Source organism: Ictidomys tridecemlineatus, chromosome 13 (assembly GCF_052094955.1).
Source record: "Ictidomys tridecemlineatus isolate mIctTri1 chromosome 13, mIctTri1.hap1, whole genome shotgun sequence".
In the NCBI taxonomy this organism is placed as follows: Eukaryota; Metazoa; Chordata; class Mammalia; order Rodentia; family Sciuridae; genus Ictidomys; species Ictidomys tridecemlineatus.
Window position 1 is genome coordinate 46,969,798 of NC_135489.1, and position 17,980 is coordinate 46,987,777.

The following is a 17,980-nucleotide window of genomic DNA, read 5'->3' on the forward strand; positions in this document are numbered from 1 at the left end:
CCTCCCCAAATGGTAATCTCCACCGTGGAACATCAGACAGGGCCAGAAGGCAGCTGTGCATTCCAGCACGGCATGCCACAACACTGCAGCATCACTGAATAGGTCACCTGGCATCATCACAGTCCATCCTTCCAGCCCGATCTCTGAAAGCAGTTGATATTATCATGGGATACCACCACTGCCATTTTGGGTTACCTCCACTGCCACCTCCGCCATATTTAATTGAGGCAACTTCCAACTTGGGACACGGATGGGGCCTGGAAGCTCAACATCAAGGTACCTACAGGCTTGACACTACTGTCGCCACCAATTAGGGACACGGTCACTTCCATCTAAGAACAACCAGAACCTGGTAAACAATCACCAAGGTCCCTGTGGGCTCTGCTGCACCAGAGGTATCTCACTAGGTGTGCTAACAGACACCATCTGGGGAGCTGGCATAGGGTTGCCTCTCTCTCCTTTTTCTCCTGCTAACAGCCAACTTTTTTTTTATTACCCTTTCACTAGTCCTATAATCTAATAACTTTATATTTTCACCTCCTACCTCATAAACATTACAGCTTAGTGCCCCCCCATCTACCATTAGAAACTGTAAACCTTTATGCAAACCTACTTGCTATATTGTAGAAGATAAACAAGCTCATCATTTCTGTTTATAGCAACAAAACTGTTAATGTCAAAATATAAGCTAATTGATCTCTGGCTGCTTGGTTGCATTGGGTGCTGTAAACATTGATATCCCCCTTAAAGGTGGGGTATTGGTAACCTGCAGGGACACTACAAGACTATAGGTTAGAAGCTGTAATACCTCAGATCTGCACTGCAAGAGAGGAAGACACATAGGCAACATGAAAAAACAAGGGAGGAAACTGCCAAAAACAAACCAAGATAGTACAGCAATAGAATCCATCGACTGCACAGTAGAGGAAAGGTCAGAGAAGGAGTTCAGAATGTACACAATTAAAATGATCTGTGAATTAAAGAATGACTTCAGTGAGCAAATATAGGCAAAAATTGATCACTCCAACAAAGAGATAAGAAAGCAAATACAGGTAGTGAAAGATTACTTCAAGAAAGAGAGATTTGGGAGCAAAAAAAAAACAAAAAACAAAAAACACCAAACAAACAGAAATTCTTGAAATGAAAGAAACAAGAAACCAAATAAAAAACTCAATAGAAAGCATCATCAACAGACTAGATCACTTGGAAGACAGAACCTCAGACAATGAAGACAAAATATACAACCTTGAAAATAAAGTTTACCATACAGTGAAGATGGTAAGAAATCATGAACAGAATATCCAAGAATTATGGGATAACATCAAAAGACCAAATCTAAGATTTATCAGGATAGAGTAAGGCATGGAGATTCAAACCAAAGGAATGCACAATCTCTTCAATAAAATAATATCAGAAAATTTCCCAAGCATAAAGAATGAATTGGAAAATCAAATACAAGAAGCTTACAGGACACTAAATGTACAAAATTACAACAGATCTACACCAAGGCACATTATAATAAAAATGCCTAGCATACAGAATAAGGATAGAATTATAAAGGCCACAAGAGAAAGGAACCAGATTACATATAGGGGGAGACCAATTCAGATCTCAGAAGGTTTTTTTTCCTACCCAGACCCTCAAAGCCAGGAGATCCTGGAACAACAGCATATACCAAGCTCTGAAAGAAAATGGATGCCAACCAAGAATCTTATACCCAGCAAAATTAAGCTTCAGATTTAACAATGAAATAAAAACTTTCCACGATAAACAAAAGTTAAAAGAATTTACAACTAGAAAGCCTGCACTACAGAACATTCTTTGGCAAAATATTCCGAAGGAGGAATGAAAAACAACAGGGAAAATCTGCAAAGGGAGGAACTACATTGAAGGAAAGGCCAATCAAAGGAGAAACCAAGTCAATGTAAAAACCAAAAATAAAGCAAAATGACTGGGAATATAAATCATGTCTCAATAATAACCACGAATGTCAATGGCCTAAACTCCTCAATTAAAAGACACAGACTAGCAGATTGGATTAAAAAAAAAAAAAGACCCAACAATATGTTGCCTTCAAGAGACTCATCTCTCAGGAAAAGAAATCCACAGACTGCAAGTGAAAGAATGGGGAAAAAACGTATCACTTGCATGGACCACATAAACAAGTAGGGATTTCCATCCTCATATCAGATAAAGTGGACTTCAAACCAAAGCTAGTGAAAAGGAATAAAGAAGGTCATTTCATACTGCTTAAGGGATTCATACTCAACAAGACACAAAAATCATAAATATCTAGCCCCAAACAAGGGGGCATCTATGTATATCAAACAAACCCTTCTCAACTCCAAGAACCAAATAGACCACAACACAATAACACTAGGTGACTTTAATACACTTCTCTCACCACTAGATAGGTATTCCAAATAAAAACTAAACAAAGAAACTAAAGAACTCAATAAAACAATCAATAATTTATACTTAACAGATATATGTAGAATATTCTATCCATCAACAATCAAATACACTTTTTTTTCAGAAGCACATGGATCCTTCTCCAAAATAGACCATATGCTATGCCACAAAGCAAGTCTTAGTAAATTAAAAAAGAGAGAGAGAGAGAGATATTACCCTGCATTTGATCTGACCTTAATGGAATGAAATTAAAAATCAATGATAAAATAAAAAATAGAAGCTATTCCAACACCTGGAGAATAAATAATATGCTATTGAATGACACATAGATAACAGGAGATATCAGAGAGGAGATAAAAAATTCTTAGAGGTAAATGAAAACTCAGATACAACATATCAAAATCCTGGGACACTGAATGCAGTAAGTACTAAGAGGAAAGCTCGTTGCATTAAGCTCATTCATTAAAAGAATAAAAAGTCAATAAATAAATGAACTGACATTACATCTCAAAGCCCTAGAAAAAGAGGAAAAAAAAAAGAAGCAGAAAACAGGAAATAATTACAATTAGGGCTGAAATCAATGAAATTGAAACAAAAAATATTTTAAAAGTTGACAAAACAAAAAGTTAGTTCTTTGAAAAACTTAATAAAATGAACAAACCCTTAGCCACCCTAACAAAAAGGAGAAAGAAAAATCATCATCATTAAAATTCGTGATGAAAAAGGAAATATCACGACAGACACTATTGAAATACAGAAGAGAGTTAGAAACTATTTCGAAAATTTATACTCCAGTAAATAGAAAACCTCAAAGAAATTGAAAAATTTCTAGAGGCATATGACCTACCCAAACTGAACCAGGAGGAGGACATACACAATTTAAACAGATCGATTTCAAGCAAGGAAGTAGAAGACGCCATCAAAAGCCTACCAACCAAGAAAAGCCCGGGACCAAATGGATTCTCAGCTGAGTTCTACAAGATCTACAAAGAAGAATTAATACCAATATTCCTCAAATTATTCCATGAAATAGAAAAGAAGGTAACTCTTCCAAACTCATTCTATAAGGCTAGTATCATCCTGAAATCAAAACCAGACAGAGACACATCAAGGAAAGAAAATTTCAGACCAACATCCCTGATGAATATAGATGCAAAAATTCTCAATAAAATTTTAGCAAATCACATACAAAAACATATTTAAAAAATTGTGCACCATGATCAAGTGTGGTTCATTCCAGGGATGCAAGGTTGGTTCAACATACAGAAATCAATAAACGTAATCCATCAAATCAATACACTTAAATATAAGAATCATATGATTATATCAATTGATGCAGAAAAAGGATTTGACAAAATACAGCACCCTTTCATGTTCAAAACACTAGAAAAACTAGGGATAGTAGAAGCATACCTCAACATTGTAAAAGCAATCTATGCTAAACCCAAGGCCAACATCATCCTAAATGGAGAAAAAATTGGAATCATTCCCTCTAAAAATGGGAACAAGTCAGAGATGCCCTCTTTACCACTTCTGTTTAACATAGTCCTTGAAACCCTAGACAAAGCAATTTATGAAAGAATTTAAAGGATACAAATAGGAAAAGAAGAACTCAAACTTTATCATTATTTGCCAATAATATAATTCTTAGAGGATCCATCAGAAAATTTCTAGAATTAATAAATGAATTCAGCAAAGTAGCAGGATATAAAATCAATACCCATAAATCAAATGCATTTCTATACATCAGCGATGAATCCTCTGAAAGAGAAATTAGGAAAAGTACCCTATTCATCATGGTCTCAAAAAAATGCTTGGGAATCAATATAATAAGAGAGGTGAAAGACCCCTACAATGAAAATTACAGAACCCTAAAGAAAGAAATTGAAGATGACCTTAGAAAATGGAAAGATCTCCTATGCTCTTAGATAGACAGAATAAATATTGTCAAAATGTCCATACTACCCAAAGTACTACGCAGATTTAATGCAATTCCAATTAAAATCCCAATGTCATTCTTTATAGAAATAGAAAAGGCAATCATGAAACTCATTTAGAAAAATAAATGACCCACAATAGCCAAAGCACTGTTTAGCAAGAAGAATGAAGCAGGAAGCATCACAATACCAGACCTTAAACTATACCACAGAGCTATAGTAACAAAAATGGCATGGTATTGGCACCAAAATAGAATTGTAGACCAATAATACCGAATAGAGGACACAAAGACAAACCCATATAAATAGGGTTATCTCATACTAGACAAAGGGGTCAAAAACATACATTGGAGAAAAGATAGCCTCTTCAACAACTGGTGCTGGGAAAACTGGAAATTCATATGCAGCAAAATGAAAATAAACCCCTATCTCTCACCATGCACAAAACTCAACCCAAAGTAGGATCAAGGACCTCGGAATTAGTCCAGAGACCCTGCACCTATTAGAAGAAAATGTAGGCCCAAATCTTCATTACATCAGAGTAAGCCCCAACTTCCTTAACAAGACTCCTAAAGCACAAGAAATAAAATCAAGAATTAATAAATGGGATGGATTCAAACTAAAAAGCTTCTTCTCAGCAAAGAAAATAATCAATGAGTTGAAGAAACAGCCCACATTTTAGGAGCAAATTTTTGCCACACACAGATATCAGATAGAGCACTAATCTCCAGGATACATAAAGAACTCAAAAAACTTAACTCCAAAACAATGAAGAATCCAATCAATAAATTGGCTAAGGAGATGGACACTTCTCAGAAGATGATATACAATCAACCAACAAATACATTAAAAAATGTTCGACACCTCTAGTAATTAGAGAAATGTAAATCAAAACTAAGATTTCATCTCACCCCAGTGAGAACGGCAGTTATCAAGAATTCAATCAACAATAAGTGTTGGCGAGGATGTAGGGAGAAAGGCACACTCATACATTGCTGGTGGACTGCAAATTTGTGCAACCAATCTGGAAAGCAGTATGGAGATTCCTTGGAAAACCTGGAATGGAACTACCATTTGACCCAGCTGTCCCACTCATTGGTCTATACCCTGAAGACTTAAAAACAGTATACTACAGTAACTCAGCCACTTCAATGTTTATAGCAGCACAATTCACAATTGCTAAACTGCGGAACCGACCTAGATGCCCTCCTGTAGATTAATGGGTAAAAAAACTGTGACACATATATACCATGAAATATTACTCAACATTAAAAGAGAATAAAATATGGCATTTGCTGGTAAATGGATGGAGTTGGAGAATATCACGCTAAGCAAGGAAGGTAATCCCAGAAAACCAGAGGCCAAATGTTCTCTCTGATAAATGGATGCTGACCCATAATTGATGGGGGTGGCATGGGGAGAATGGAGGAACTTTGATTCGGCAAAGGGGAGGGCGGGAAGGGGAGGGGCCGTGGGGCAGGAAAGATGGTAGAATGAGACGAACATCATTACTCTAGGTACATGTAGGACTGCATATATGGTGCAACACTACATCATGTACAGACAGAGAAATGAAAAGGTGTCTCTATTTATGTACAATGAATAGAAATGCATTCTGCTATCATGTATAACTAATTAGAACAAATAAAAAATTAAAATATAAAAAACTTCCATTGACAACAAGAAAATATACCAAATTGGTAACAGTGTTTATGGTAGTGATCTATAGGTTCTTTTTTTTTCTTTCTTTTCTTTTTTTTTTTTTTTTTTTTTTTTTGTAATTGGCTGCTTTGCCTTTATTTTCCTTCCTGAGATACATTATTTGAAAACTTTGCTCAGTGTAAAAGTTACTTCTGGCAGCAGAGGGCATCTAGCTTTCCAACACTGCCCTCGTGACTCATGACCTAGTGCAGCTCTGTTAGGAAGAGAAGAGAAGTGCTGTGACATATTTCTTGCACATTCACATCCTTGTTTCCCAGGACACACAAGATCGCTTCCTAGAGCACATCTCAGGGAGGCACAAGCCTGGACCAAATTCTAGTCAATGAGACATTAGACCTACAGAGACCAAGCCTGGGAGAACCTGTCCTTTCTCACTGAAAAAGAGTTGTTTCCTGCTGGGTGTGTGGTACACGCCTGTAATCCCAGCAGTTCAGGAGGCTGAGGCAGGAGGATCACGAGTTCAAAGCCAGCCTCAGCAAAAGCAAGGCACTAAGTAACTCAGTGAGACCCTGTCTCTAAATAAAATACAAAATCGGGCTGGGGATGTGGCTCAGTAGTCAAGTGCCCCTGAGTTCAATCCCTGGTACCCCCCAAAAAGAGAGTTGCTTCCTGATCAAAAATACTCATTTTACATTTGATGTGAGTAAGACATTACAGGTCAAGTATCCCTTATCTGAAATGCTGTGACCAGTTTTGAATTTGGAAAATTTTTGCCATATTTGTTTTATACATAATGAAGTGTCTTGGCTTGGGGACCCAAGTTTCAACACAAAATTCATTTATGTTTCATATACACCTTATACACATAGCCTGAAGGTAATTGTTTATGCTATTTTTAGTATCCTTGTGTTTGGATTTCAACCCATGGTGAGGTCAGGCGTGGAATTTGACACTTAGAGCATCATGTTGGTACTCAGAAAGTTTCAAATTTGGAGGCATTTTGCATTTCAGGTTTTTGGATTAGGGATGCTTAACCTACAGCTTTTACTCACATTAAACTACTGAGATTTGGGTCTTTGCAAAAAGGAAAATGAAAAGAAAAAGAATAGAAGGAAGGAAGGAGGAAGGAAGGAAGGAAAGAAAGGAGGGAGGGAGGGAAGGGAAGAGAAGGAAGAAAGAGAAAAAGAAGGAAATTCTCAAATAAAGGGAAAGAAGAGAGATGGCGTGATAACACATTTGGTTTGAAAGTACAATAAAAGTCAACTTTGAATAATTGGTTTTCTAGGGCTATTCTCCATCAGTGATGTTTACATAAGAGTAGTTTCCTGCACAGTCTTTAGCAACTCATGAATCACAGTCCTTATCCTCACTTAGAGACAGCGATTGGGACAAAGGAAAGCAGCATAGGATGGAGTGGACAGACCTGATCTCCTCTCGCCTGTTTGCCGACTCCCACAGGTCCAACTTTCATCCTGAGAACCAGCAGAATATCGATTCCAGGTGTGAGCTGCTATTATCACTTCACCCCAATATTCCAATATTACCAGATCCCCATCATGCTTGTACTAAATGTACAGTCAAACCTGGACAGTGAACCTGGTGAAGTTGTATGGATCCTGCTTCCAAAGGGCTGGGGCTCCCAGGACCAACCCACCAAATGAGCAACCCTAAAGCTCCAACAAACGGAGCCCCTTACTTACCCATCTCTAGAATGGATGTCTAGGAGATTATGGGTCATCTACCTCTCAGAGGGGCGGGGAAGGGCAAGTGAGATCATAGGCTTAAAGTAAGAGGCTAAGTATTGTATTTATTTCTAGAACTGGCAGAAGTACAAAACTGGCTGACTTCCTAGCTCTGAGGAAGTTGACTGAGTACTGTTTTATGTGGATTTTTATTCCAAGGATCTTGAAGATCCCTGAAACAGTTCTTTGCTTTGTCTAACTGAGCCTGCACAGGGTCCATCTCTACTTCATGAAGAGTTCATACAAACCTGAGAACTCAACTTTACACAGCACTATCCTCGTCTTGACTAATCCACCAAGGCAATGGATTGGATGACTACTCAATAGTTACTATGTTAATAAGTTTTGCCAATTATTTCCCATTCTTACTCAGTGTTCAAGGAAGGGTATACACTTACCAGAGGATGTTTTCAATGTTCGAAAGGCATACCTCTCTCTCTGGAACATCATATTGTTGCTCTACAGCCTTTTTCTCTTATTATGCTCTTTGCCTCAACTGTTAACACATGTACACAAAGCCTAAAAATGTTCAGCTCACCATCATCACTGAAGCTAGATTTGCAAGGATGCTTGCAAATGCAGGAAGTTCAAATCTGGCTGTGCTCTTAAGTGCGTGTAGAGGAACACTGGCTCATGGTCACATTCAGTACAGCTGCTCAATGTATTAACTTGCATTCAGGAGACCAAAATTTCATCTGTAGCCACTTCCTGTTTCCATTTTTGAAGGAACTTGTCAGATATCTCTCTGCAACACACATCAGCTGGAGGTGGTAAAGTTGGCCGATGGACTCTCTGCTACTTGAAGACTAGAACTGGGTACTTATTCACCCTGAGCTTCCACAAGGCCCTAACCAGTAGGCAGGAAAGTGGGTGAGCTGTGCAGAAGGCAGAACCATCCTCTGTGGTTTTATGCCCCACACAGGAGGGTTAGAATTCTTGGGGCAATTCACACAGGACCTATGTTAATAAAACTTGGTTCTATTCCATAATGATTAAGAGTAAAAAGAAGTAAAAAAAAATTAAAGTAAGCTGAGAGAGAGAGAGAGAGAGAGAGAGAGGGAGGGAGAGGGAGGGAGAGGGAGGAAGAGAAAGACATGGAGGAGGGATCCACAAAGAACTGATTAGAAGTACTGACCTTGACTTGTTTGAGTCAAAGGTCAGGATTACACACATTAAAGGCATGACTGTGTGTGGTGTGGAGGCAGCTGGACCAATTTTCAACTATTTGTAATAGTCCATGATGTAAATGGCACACTGAAACTAGACTGCCTAAGATTAAATCATCGAGGGAGCCCAAATTGGCAGAGTGAGCCGAAGCAGTTTATTTAAGACCTGTGCATCATTTTCTTCCGCTGAGTATAATACACATGCCCACTTTAGAGTGAGTTAAATGAACAGAAGCATCATAAAGCACTTGGAGCAGTAGCTGGTATACAGAGAACTATGTGTGTGATCACAGGTCTCACCATACCACTCTTTTTATCAGGGACGTGGCCCATGAACTCTGTCATTTCTCCATTTAACTCTCTCTTGACCATGGAAAGGAACTGGTGATTCTGAAATGAGCAGGCAAAGTAGGAGGAAGAGGGTAAAGCACCTGGCCATGTAATCAAGGGAACCAGAGTACACGGGCTGAGGATGTCTCAGGCTGGATGAGGAAGTTTTGCTGGTTTGATTCAGTTCACCCTGACATTTACAGAGCACTTACTTGCCAGACATGAGATGGGGGTGAATAGGACATGATGACAGGCTCAGCTACACTCCTTGACCCTAACCTCAGGTCAACCAGACTCATCCCTCACCGCCACACCCATTTAAATCATCTCTTCTTCGCCAGGTTGATCCCTCTGCACCTCCCACCATCCCAACCTTATCAGTCTTTCAAAACCCAACAATCCTCAGGCCTCCTATATCCTGAGACTCCTGCCTACCCTCTCTTTCCACTGCCAGGGAACACAGCAATTACAGTAATTGGATATAATGTGAAGGAGGGTGAGAAGGTTTCATTTCTTGCAACTTACCCTTCCCTGTCTCCCGATCCCCAACACATGTGCATGTGTGCATACACACACACACACACACACACACACACACACACATACACACACAGGCCAGGGAGCTCAGGATGCCACATGTGGCAGTCAGGCTAACAGCACAGGTACAGGAGTAAGTGGACCTGGGTTCAAATATCAGCTCAGTCCATATGTCATCTTGAGACTTCTATTGTTCCATCTCTGAATCGGGGTTGATCAGGGTTGTCTTGAGCAGCAGCCATGAGGTTAAGTGCCTAGTTCATATGAAGTCCCCAGGTTAATGGTAATTATTCTCAGAATCAGACATGTGGCAGATATTAATTTTATTTCTTGATGCACCTTGCCAATGACTTTTCAATATGAAGTCATAAAGGAGACAGAAAATAGGAGTTAAAAGTGGCATTCTAGATTCTTGTTTCCTTGCTAGGTGGTGGCCAAGGGGAAAGTCACACAAGCTCTTTCTGACTTTACATATAAAATTGGGGTTATGGGGGCCTACCTTACTGAAGCCTTGTGAGGATTATAAGAGATCAAGTTCGAAGAGACTTGGCACAGGGCTTGGCACATGACAAGTATTGAGTAAATGTTAATGGTTATTTTATGATGATGATGATGGTGATGATGATGATGATGATTAAGCAAAAGCAAAGATATACTAAATAGAGATGTGTTTTGAGAACTCTATGTGTTTAGGAAAATCCTCATTTTCATTTCATTTCTTACCTAATCCCCAACATTATCAGTGGGCAGTCAGAATCATCTGCTTGATGCCCCAAAACTCTGCCCCATGGACCATATATTCCTTGAAGCACTTATTCAGTGTGCTGAACAAAGAGTAATCTGATCTCCTTTCCTTTGCAGAACATCAAGAGGAAAATCCTGTGTGCTGTGTAATGATATCATGATTTCCTTCTAAATCCGATGGAGCGAGAAGATAACAATGCTTAACCCAGGCTTGTTGGTCAGCTGTCTGAAGAGAGGGTTCCAGGCCACAAAGCCAAGATCATTTACCATGGCCTTGGAAGCAAAGTAACTGTTAAACATGCAGTAGAAAGAGTCTTTGGGGTAACTTTATCACTCTGATTAGCCCATTGGTCTTGTATGGTGTTATCCTTACCTGGATTACTTACCAGGCACACCCACTGCCTCTAACCTCACCAGAACTGCTCATCTCCAGTGGGGGCCCTACATTTTTTCATGGGCTGTCCTTATATGGAATTTGAAGATAACCTCTCTGCAAAGGACAAAGGACACACACACACAAAAAAAAAATCTCTGCATGGGTTCCAACAGCTTTCTCCATGTTCTCATTTTCAGCAAACACAGAACTCTTCCTTCCATCTTTCACCAGCTTGTAGGAGTGGGGGGACAAACAAAATGTTCTGACAGGAGCTTGTTTCAAAATTTTCTACTAGGGAAGCAACTCCAGGGATTTTGGAGAGAAGCAAAGCAGTGGGTGTTTTTCTAGTCAGGCCTAAGGAACTTGGAAAACAGACTCAGAAAATGGGGTGGGGGTGGGGGTGGGGAAAGTTGTGCAGAGATAACTTGGCAGAAAAACAAAAGCAAACCAACAAAAACAACCTAGAAGGGAATCCAGGAGGCCAGTGGGGAAGAGGGGCATCAAACTGACAACTTGGCCAGAAATCTGGACACTGTAAGAGACAATTTAGTGCTAGATCATGCCCCGAGCTGAATTTATAGCTGCTTTCCTTGTTAACTCGCCTCATGTTTAAAGTCAAAACTGCCATAGGCTCCAAGGGATTTTTATCTTTGTCATTTGTAAGACTGTCCTCAAAAATACATACTCCCAAGTGAGGGGAATAATCCCTCCTCCTACCAGGGCAAAGAAAGCAGACTTTTTTTAAAAGCGATGTTGAAATCGATTTGTTAAAGGTCCTGCATTTGGGGAGGCTCTGGATGAGACTGTGCTCTAAAAATGGGGACAGGACTGAACGATGTGGCTGTGGAAAGGTGGCAGGTGATGCCACACACAAAAGGCGGCTGAGCCTAAAGACAGGCGCGCACCCTACCCGGTCCGCAGAAGGAGTTGGAGGGGCCATGGCTACGTGCCATGGCTCTTGGCTGAGAACACTTGGTGGGAAGAGATTCTGCTCTCCATTCCTGTCCCCCCGGGAAGATGAAGAGTAAACCTTAATACGATGCTGCGTTTTGCCAGTTCCAGGTGAGTAGGGAAGAGTTACTCCTGAGCCAAAGATAATGTTACAAATGAGGTGCAGCGAGAATGCAGCACGCTCGGCACTGAGAGCGGCTCCTCTCCCTGGGCGTGTTGGAAGGCACGGAGCTCAGGAATGCCCCAGGAAGGCGGGGAGTCGAGGTCTCCATCCGCTCCTCCAACGCCAGGAGGCCGCAGTTGGTAGAGTGAAATTAGAAATGCACAACGCGGCGGCTCGGAGGCTAATGATGTTTATCCAGACATACCACACGGATGGAACCGGCCCAACATTCCGCGCGGAGCGCAGGGAAGACGGGGAGGGGGCGCGGCCGGCCCGCCCCTCCCCCGCCGCCTTCCTGCGCTGCAACCTGGACTTGACCCCCGCGAGCCTGGCGCGGCGCAGCCGGGGCCGCCCCGCCGGAGCCGGGCGCGGAGACGCGCCTCCCGTGCCGGCGTCGCCGCTCGCGTGCCGACGGGGACGGCCCGAAGCGCCCACTGCCCCGCCGCGCGCGCGCACAGCCCCGAAATGTACCGCCAAGTGGCCGCACCCGGGCCACTCTGGCGGTGGAAATATTTCAAATGCCTGGAGCTCTTGTTTGATAGGAGGGGTGCAGGTCACAGCGACGGGGAGCTGGAAGGGCTTTGTACCAGAGTGTGGCCGTGTATAAGAGGAGGACCTCCCCTGGCAAGGGGTGAGCAGAGAATTGGCGACTCCCGGGACTCTGACCCTCCAGAGCTGTATGTGGCTGGGTGAGCCTCTGGGCCTGAGTGTCTCAACTGCAAAATGAGGGTTAGGGCGTTCCCAGGGTCCTTTCCACGGTGGCATTCTGTGATTCAAAACCTGTCTGATTTGTGTCACGTGTTATCAAGACACAAACAAACAAAAAGTACTCCAGAACTAAGAATGAGCTAAAGTGCAACTCTAGAAAGACCCCCCTCCCCCGAAAAGTTAAGTAACCCCAAACACTGGAACTCAGCGAGTTCTACCTTTATTACACTTCAGAGATTGTTTACTTCTTTAGCAAAAAGGTAATTGATTAGAGTTAGTGCTGGGGGTAGGGGAGAAAAGGTACTTGGGTCATTTTTCTTACGGAGGAAACATAAATCCATAAATCCTCCCGTCTCTAAGAAATAAAATTCTTCATTTCCAACATAGAGTATCCAGATCTTCCAAACAGGTTTTCTTTCTTCTCTAATCTTCACTCTTATGCGCCTAACATCGGTGACTTTCCTCTCTTCAGATCTATAGAATCTCCCAATAAAAGGGAAAAAGAAAGTCCCATTTTTGTTGCAGCAGCCTGGAAAAATTATGTCCAGGAAGAGATCATTAGAGTTTATTTTGAAAGGAGTTTAAATCTCAAAATGTTTTCTCATTATATAAAAATGGGTGTAAAATAATTTCTAAAGTAAGGGCTGCACTCATTTATGATATGACTATTAAATTATCTCTGACTGGAAAGAGGAACGTAAGATCTTCACCCTGTAATACCATAGAATGCACATGTGAATGATTCAGAGGCAGGCTCTTCTCTTTCCCCATATCCCTCAAAACAGTAATGCCAACAACAATAAGGAGTTATGTTTCTGACCTTTGTAGTTTTAAAAGTAATGAGTGGAAAGGTAATTGATTCAGACCCTATTAATTGTTACCAAAACAAGATAACAGGGTGTTCTGTGATCTTGAAGTTTTCCAGGTGCAAAAACTCATTCCAATTAACAGCCTGCTGCTGGGTGATCTTCTAAAATGTCCAAATGAAGTCTTGCTCAAGGTCAAGTCCTCCTGCCCTCCCTCAAGGTTCCCTCTCCAATCAGCTGCCCTCTCCATGCTGGCCTCAAAGACAGGAATCTGGAGACACAGAAGCACAAGCCTGCTCCTCCCCCAACTTCCCAGGGACAATCCTTGCAACGGGATGCCTTTGTTGTGCTGACCTTGTGAGCAAGTGACCCACAGAGAAGGACACTGTGTGCAGTCACTGGAGTTTTCTGACCTCATTTGTCCATGTCCGTATCCATGAGGCAGCCAAGGGGAGGGGAGAGGAAGTGGAAAAAGATGATTAGGAGGACATGCAGGACAAGGGACGGCAGCTGCTTTGGTGACAAAGAATAATTAGATTTGTGTTTCCTTGAAGAAATTGTTTTGAATTGAAGGTGAGCCTGGCGTTCAAAGCACTCTAGCCAACCTATCCTTTTACTTCCCTGAATGTTCCCAGTCCCTTACTCCTTGGAAAGTTCTTGTTCAAGGTTGGTGCCACATCTCAGCCCCAGACCCCAGTATCACAAATCACAGGTTCGGATTCCACTTCTGCATGTCTTCTCAGTACCAGTTTCATTACCTGCAAAATGGGAATGGTTTAGTTGTAGCATATAAGAATGCTATGCAGCTTAACAGAGTTATTATATGCTTAGAACTATGTCTGGTGCTGCAGGCAGTTTGCGAAATGCTTCTGTCCATGGTTTTGTTCAGGTTTCCTCTCCTGGCAAGAGAGCTGCCTGCCTCATGCTACTACAAACAAGGATCAGACCTGTCTTCTCCAGAAAGCAGGGAAGTGTTATTATATTTATATTTGCAAAAATATCATAGAGAATCTGAGACTGTATTAGACTCCAAAAAAGCCTTAAAATGAATTGAAAATACAGATATTTGGAGGGGGTGGGTTTGTGTCTGTACTGAACATGTATGAACTGTTTTTTTCTTTGTCATTATTTCATAATACAGTATAACAACTGTTTACATGGTGTTGTGGTTTGGATGTGAGGTGTACCCCAAAAGCTCACATGTGAGACAGTACAAGAGGGTTCAGAGGGGAAATGATTGGGTTTGGAGAGCCATAAGCTAATCAGTTAATTGTCCCCTAATGGGATTACTTGAGTGGTAACTGGAGACAGGTGGGGTGTAGCTAGAGGAGGAGAGTCATTGGGGGCATGGCTTTGGGATATATATTTGTAGTTGGCAAGTGGAGATCTCTGTGTCTGCTTCCTAATCATCATATAAGCCACTTCCCTCTGCCACACTCTTATGCCATCATGTTCAGCCTCACCTTGAGCTCTTAAGAATGGAGCCTGCTGTCTATGGACTGAGACCCCTGAAACTGTGAGCCCCCAAATAAACTTTCCTCCTTTGCAGTTGTTCTGATTGAGTTTTTAAGTCACAGCAGCGAAAAGGCTGACTTAAAACAGAAAATGGTGCCAGTGCTGTGACTAACCTGATCACGTGGTTCAAAACCTTTTGGAGTTTTTTGGAATAGATTGGAGGAATTTTGAGATGTTCAGCAGTGCACACTCAAATGCTTTACATTATTGTAAGCAGAGTTTAATGGCTGATTCTAGTAGGAGCTCAGAATACCAGAATGCCAATAGTACTGTAGACAGTGAAGACAGGCTCAAGAGGGTTTATAGAAAAAGGAGGACACAATTGGTAATTGGACTAGAGGTCATTTGTATTATGTTCTGGTTGAGAAGTTGTCTGCATTTTGCTAGTGTCCTGAGACTTTCTGCAAGGCTGATTTTAAAAGTGATGGACTTCTTAATCTGGCAGAAGAAATGTCTAGGTAAAATAGCATTCAGGTGGTGGCATAGATGTTGCTGGCAGCTTTTAGCCAAATTTATTGTGATAATCAGGAGCAGAAAGCAGAGCCGAAAGATTTGAAAAACTTGGACTTGAAATGTGGGAGTAAAACTGGAGCTGAGGAAGTTGCACTTGTTAAAGACTTTACTGATAGGGAAGAAATGCTGAAGACTTTGACACCAAATTCACATCTTCATATGCATTCCACTATTGTCATGTATGTAAGAAATAAAAAATATATATAATTTTTTAAAAACAGATGTACTCATCTCTAAGCTTCTGGTATTATGGGATAATTAAATGCTCAATTTTAACTGCAACCCCCCCAAAAAAAAGAAATGCTAAAGACTTTGCCCAGAGACAATAAGAAAAATGACTTGAAGGCATCTCAGGAATTGGTAATACCACACCCATCTCAGACTCAAGGAAGTAAAAGTAAAAATTCTCTAGAAAAGAAACCATTGGGGCACCCTTCTTTCACCAGGAGACCTGGGAAGTCTTTTCAATGTGCTCAGCCACCCAGTCATTCAGAGGCTGCTGCAGCCAGCGACCCTGGAGGCTTGGCTACTGCTTGAAATGGCGGCAGACCTTGGCATCAACCACGTGGTGCTGGTTCTGCAGGAATGCAGGATGCTGGAGTCAGGGGGTCATGGAGGCTTCCACCAAGATTTCAAAGGAAGGCTTTGGAAGCCAGGTAAAGTGCAGCAGGGTTGGAATCCCTGTGGGCACTCCCTGAGATGGCAAGTGTGGAGATTTCAGGAGGAAGCCCAAGCAGCAGTGGAGACCCCCAAGATTAAGAAATGCCAGTAATGTGGGACATCATCCTAGGAAAAGCTGCAGGAACTGAGCAGAGACAAGCCAACAAAAGGCCACTTGGGTTGCAACCAACGAGGCCACAGGGGAGGAGCTACACAAGCCCTTCGGAGAGAACATCACCATACCATGTGCTCCAGATGCTGGATGTGGAGCTACAGGACCTGTTTGCCCAGCTGCATTTCGGTCTTGTTTTTGGTCCTGTCCCTTCTTTCAATGTCCCTATTTTTCTGAACGAAAATGTTTACTCTGTGCCATTATATATTGGATGCTTGTAAATCACTTTTAATTTTACAGAAGTTCACAATGCGAGATTGACTTGAACCTCAGAGAGGTCTTTGGACTTAAACTTTGAGCAATCTTGGAACTGTTGAGACTCTGGGGACTCCTGGGAATGGACTAAATATATTTTTACATTTTCAGAGGAGTGTGAGCTTTTTGGAATCAGGGGTAGAATATCGTGGTTTGGATGTGAGATGTCCCACAAAAGCTTATGTGTGAGACAATGTGAGAGGGTTCAGAGGGGAAATGATAGGGCTGTGAGAACCTTAAACCAATCAGTTAATTATCCCCTGATGGGGTTAATTGAGTAGTATCTGGAGGTGGATGGGCTGTGGCTGAAGGAGGGGAGTCATTGGGGGCATGGCTTTGGGATATATATTTGTATCTGGCAAGTGGAGATTCATATTCTCATATTCTCTCTCTCTCTCTCTCTCTCTCTCTCTCTCTCTCTCTCTCTCTCTCTCTCTCTCTCTCTCTCTCTTCTCTGCCTCTGTTTTCTGATCATCATGTAAGCTGTTTCCCTCTGCCACACTCTTCGGCCATGATGTTCAGCCTTACCTTGAGCCCTGAGGAATGGAGACTGCTATCTATTGACTGAGACCTCTGAAACCATGAGCCCCCAAATAAACTTTTCCTCCTTTGCAGTTGTTCTGGTTGAGCTTTTAAATCACAGCAGCGAAAAAGCCGACAAAAACACCTGGCATCTATATGGTATTAGGTATTGTAAGTATTCTAGAGGCAATTTAAAGTATACAGAAGAATAAGCATAGTTCATATGTAAATGCTATACCATTTCATATAAGGGACTTAAGCATTTAGGGATTTGGGTATTTGGAGGAGGTGCTGGAACTAATTGTCGTTGCATACAGAGGGAGAGCTATAGAAAAAGTTGCTACTTATTAATCAATTAAATATACACCTTCTCATTTAAACTTTACAATGACTCCAAGGTAAGTATTTTTACTCAATTTTATAAGAAGTACGTGAAGACCAAAAACAATTATAAACATCCCCCTGGTTGTACAACTAGGTTGGAACATAATAATATGTGACACACAGGTGTTGGATATGTTGCACATCTTCATTCATTAAGTGCTCACAGCAACCCAGTTAGGTGGATGCTATTATTAGCCCCATTGTGCAGCTAAGGAACTGAGGCAGGGAGAATAATCCCTTGACCAAAGTCCCAGAAGTAGAGAGTGGTAGAGCTGCCCTTGAGTACTGGCCTGCCTGTCAGCCCACCAGGGATGGGAAGCCCCAGCCACACTGATCCCCATTGCCACTGGCTGAGGTCACCCTGCAGAAAGTCCTAGAAAACTGCAGCTCCATGGGAAATAAGAACTACCATCTGTCATTGCCTT

The 17,980-nt window shown here is 41.6% G+C and overlaps 1 protein-coding gene across 2 annotated transcripts; it reads left to right on the forward strand.

The window, feature by feature from the left end:
- Positions 1 to 11,331: 11,331 nt before the first annotated feature.
- Positions 11,332 to 17,263, forward strand: LOC144369842 (uncharacterized). Of its 2 annotated transcripts, none has more exons than XR_013429646.1 (2): positions 11,332 to 11,968; positions 17,133 to 17,263. XR_013429646.1 is itself a non-coding variant. In XM_078030281.1 (2 exons), exon 1 carries the CDS (start codon positions 12,004 to 12,006, stop codon positions 12,625 to 12,627), a length of 624 nt encoding a protein of 207 aa, XP_077886407.1. In that variant the 5' UTR covers positions 11,978 to 12,003; the 3' UTR covers positions 12,628 to 12,651; positions 17,133 to 17,263. The 2 variants fall into 2 exon arrangements, 1 of the variants encoding a protein (XP_077886407.1); XM_078030281.1 differs by lacking the exon at positions 11,332 to 11,968 and adding an exon at positions 11,978 to 12,651.
- The last annotated feature ends 717 nt before the right edge of the window (positions 17,264 to 17,980 follow it).

Excerpts from the sequence above, each read along its gene's own strand:
- LOC144369842 (XM_078030281.1), top strand. The coding sequence starts at position 12,004 with ATGTTACAAATGAGGTGCAGCGAGAATGCAGCACGCTCGGCACTGAGA.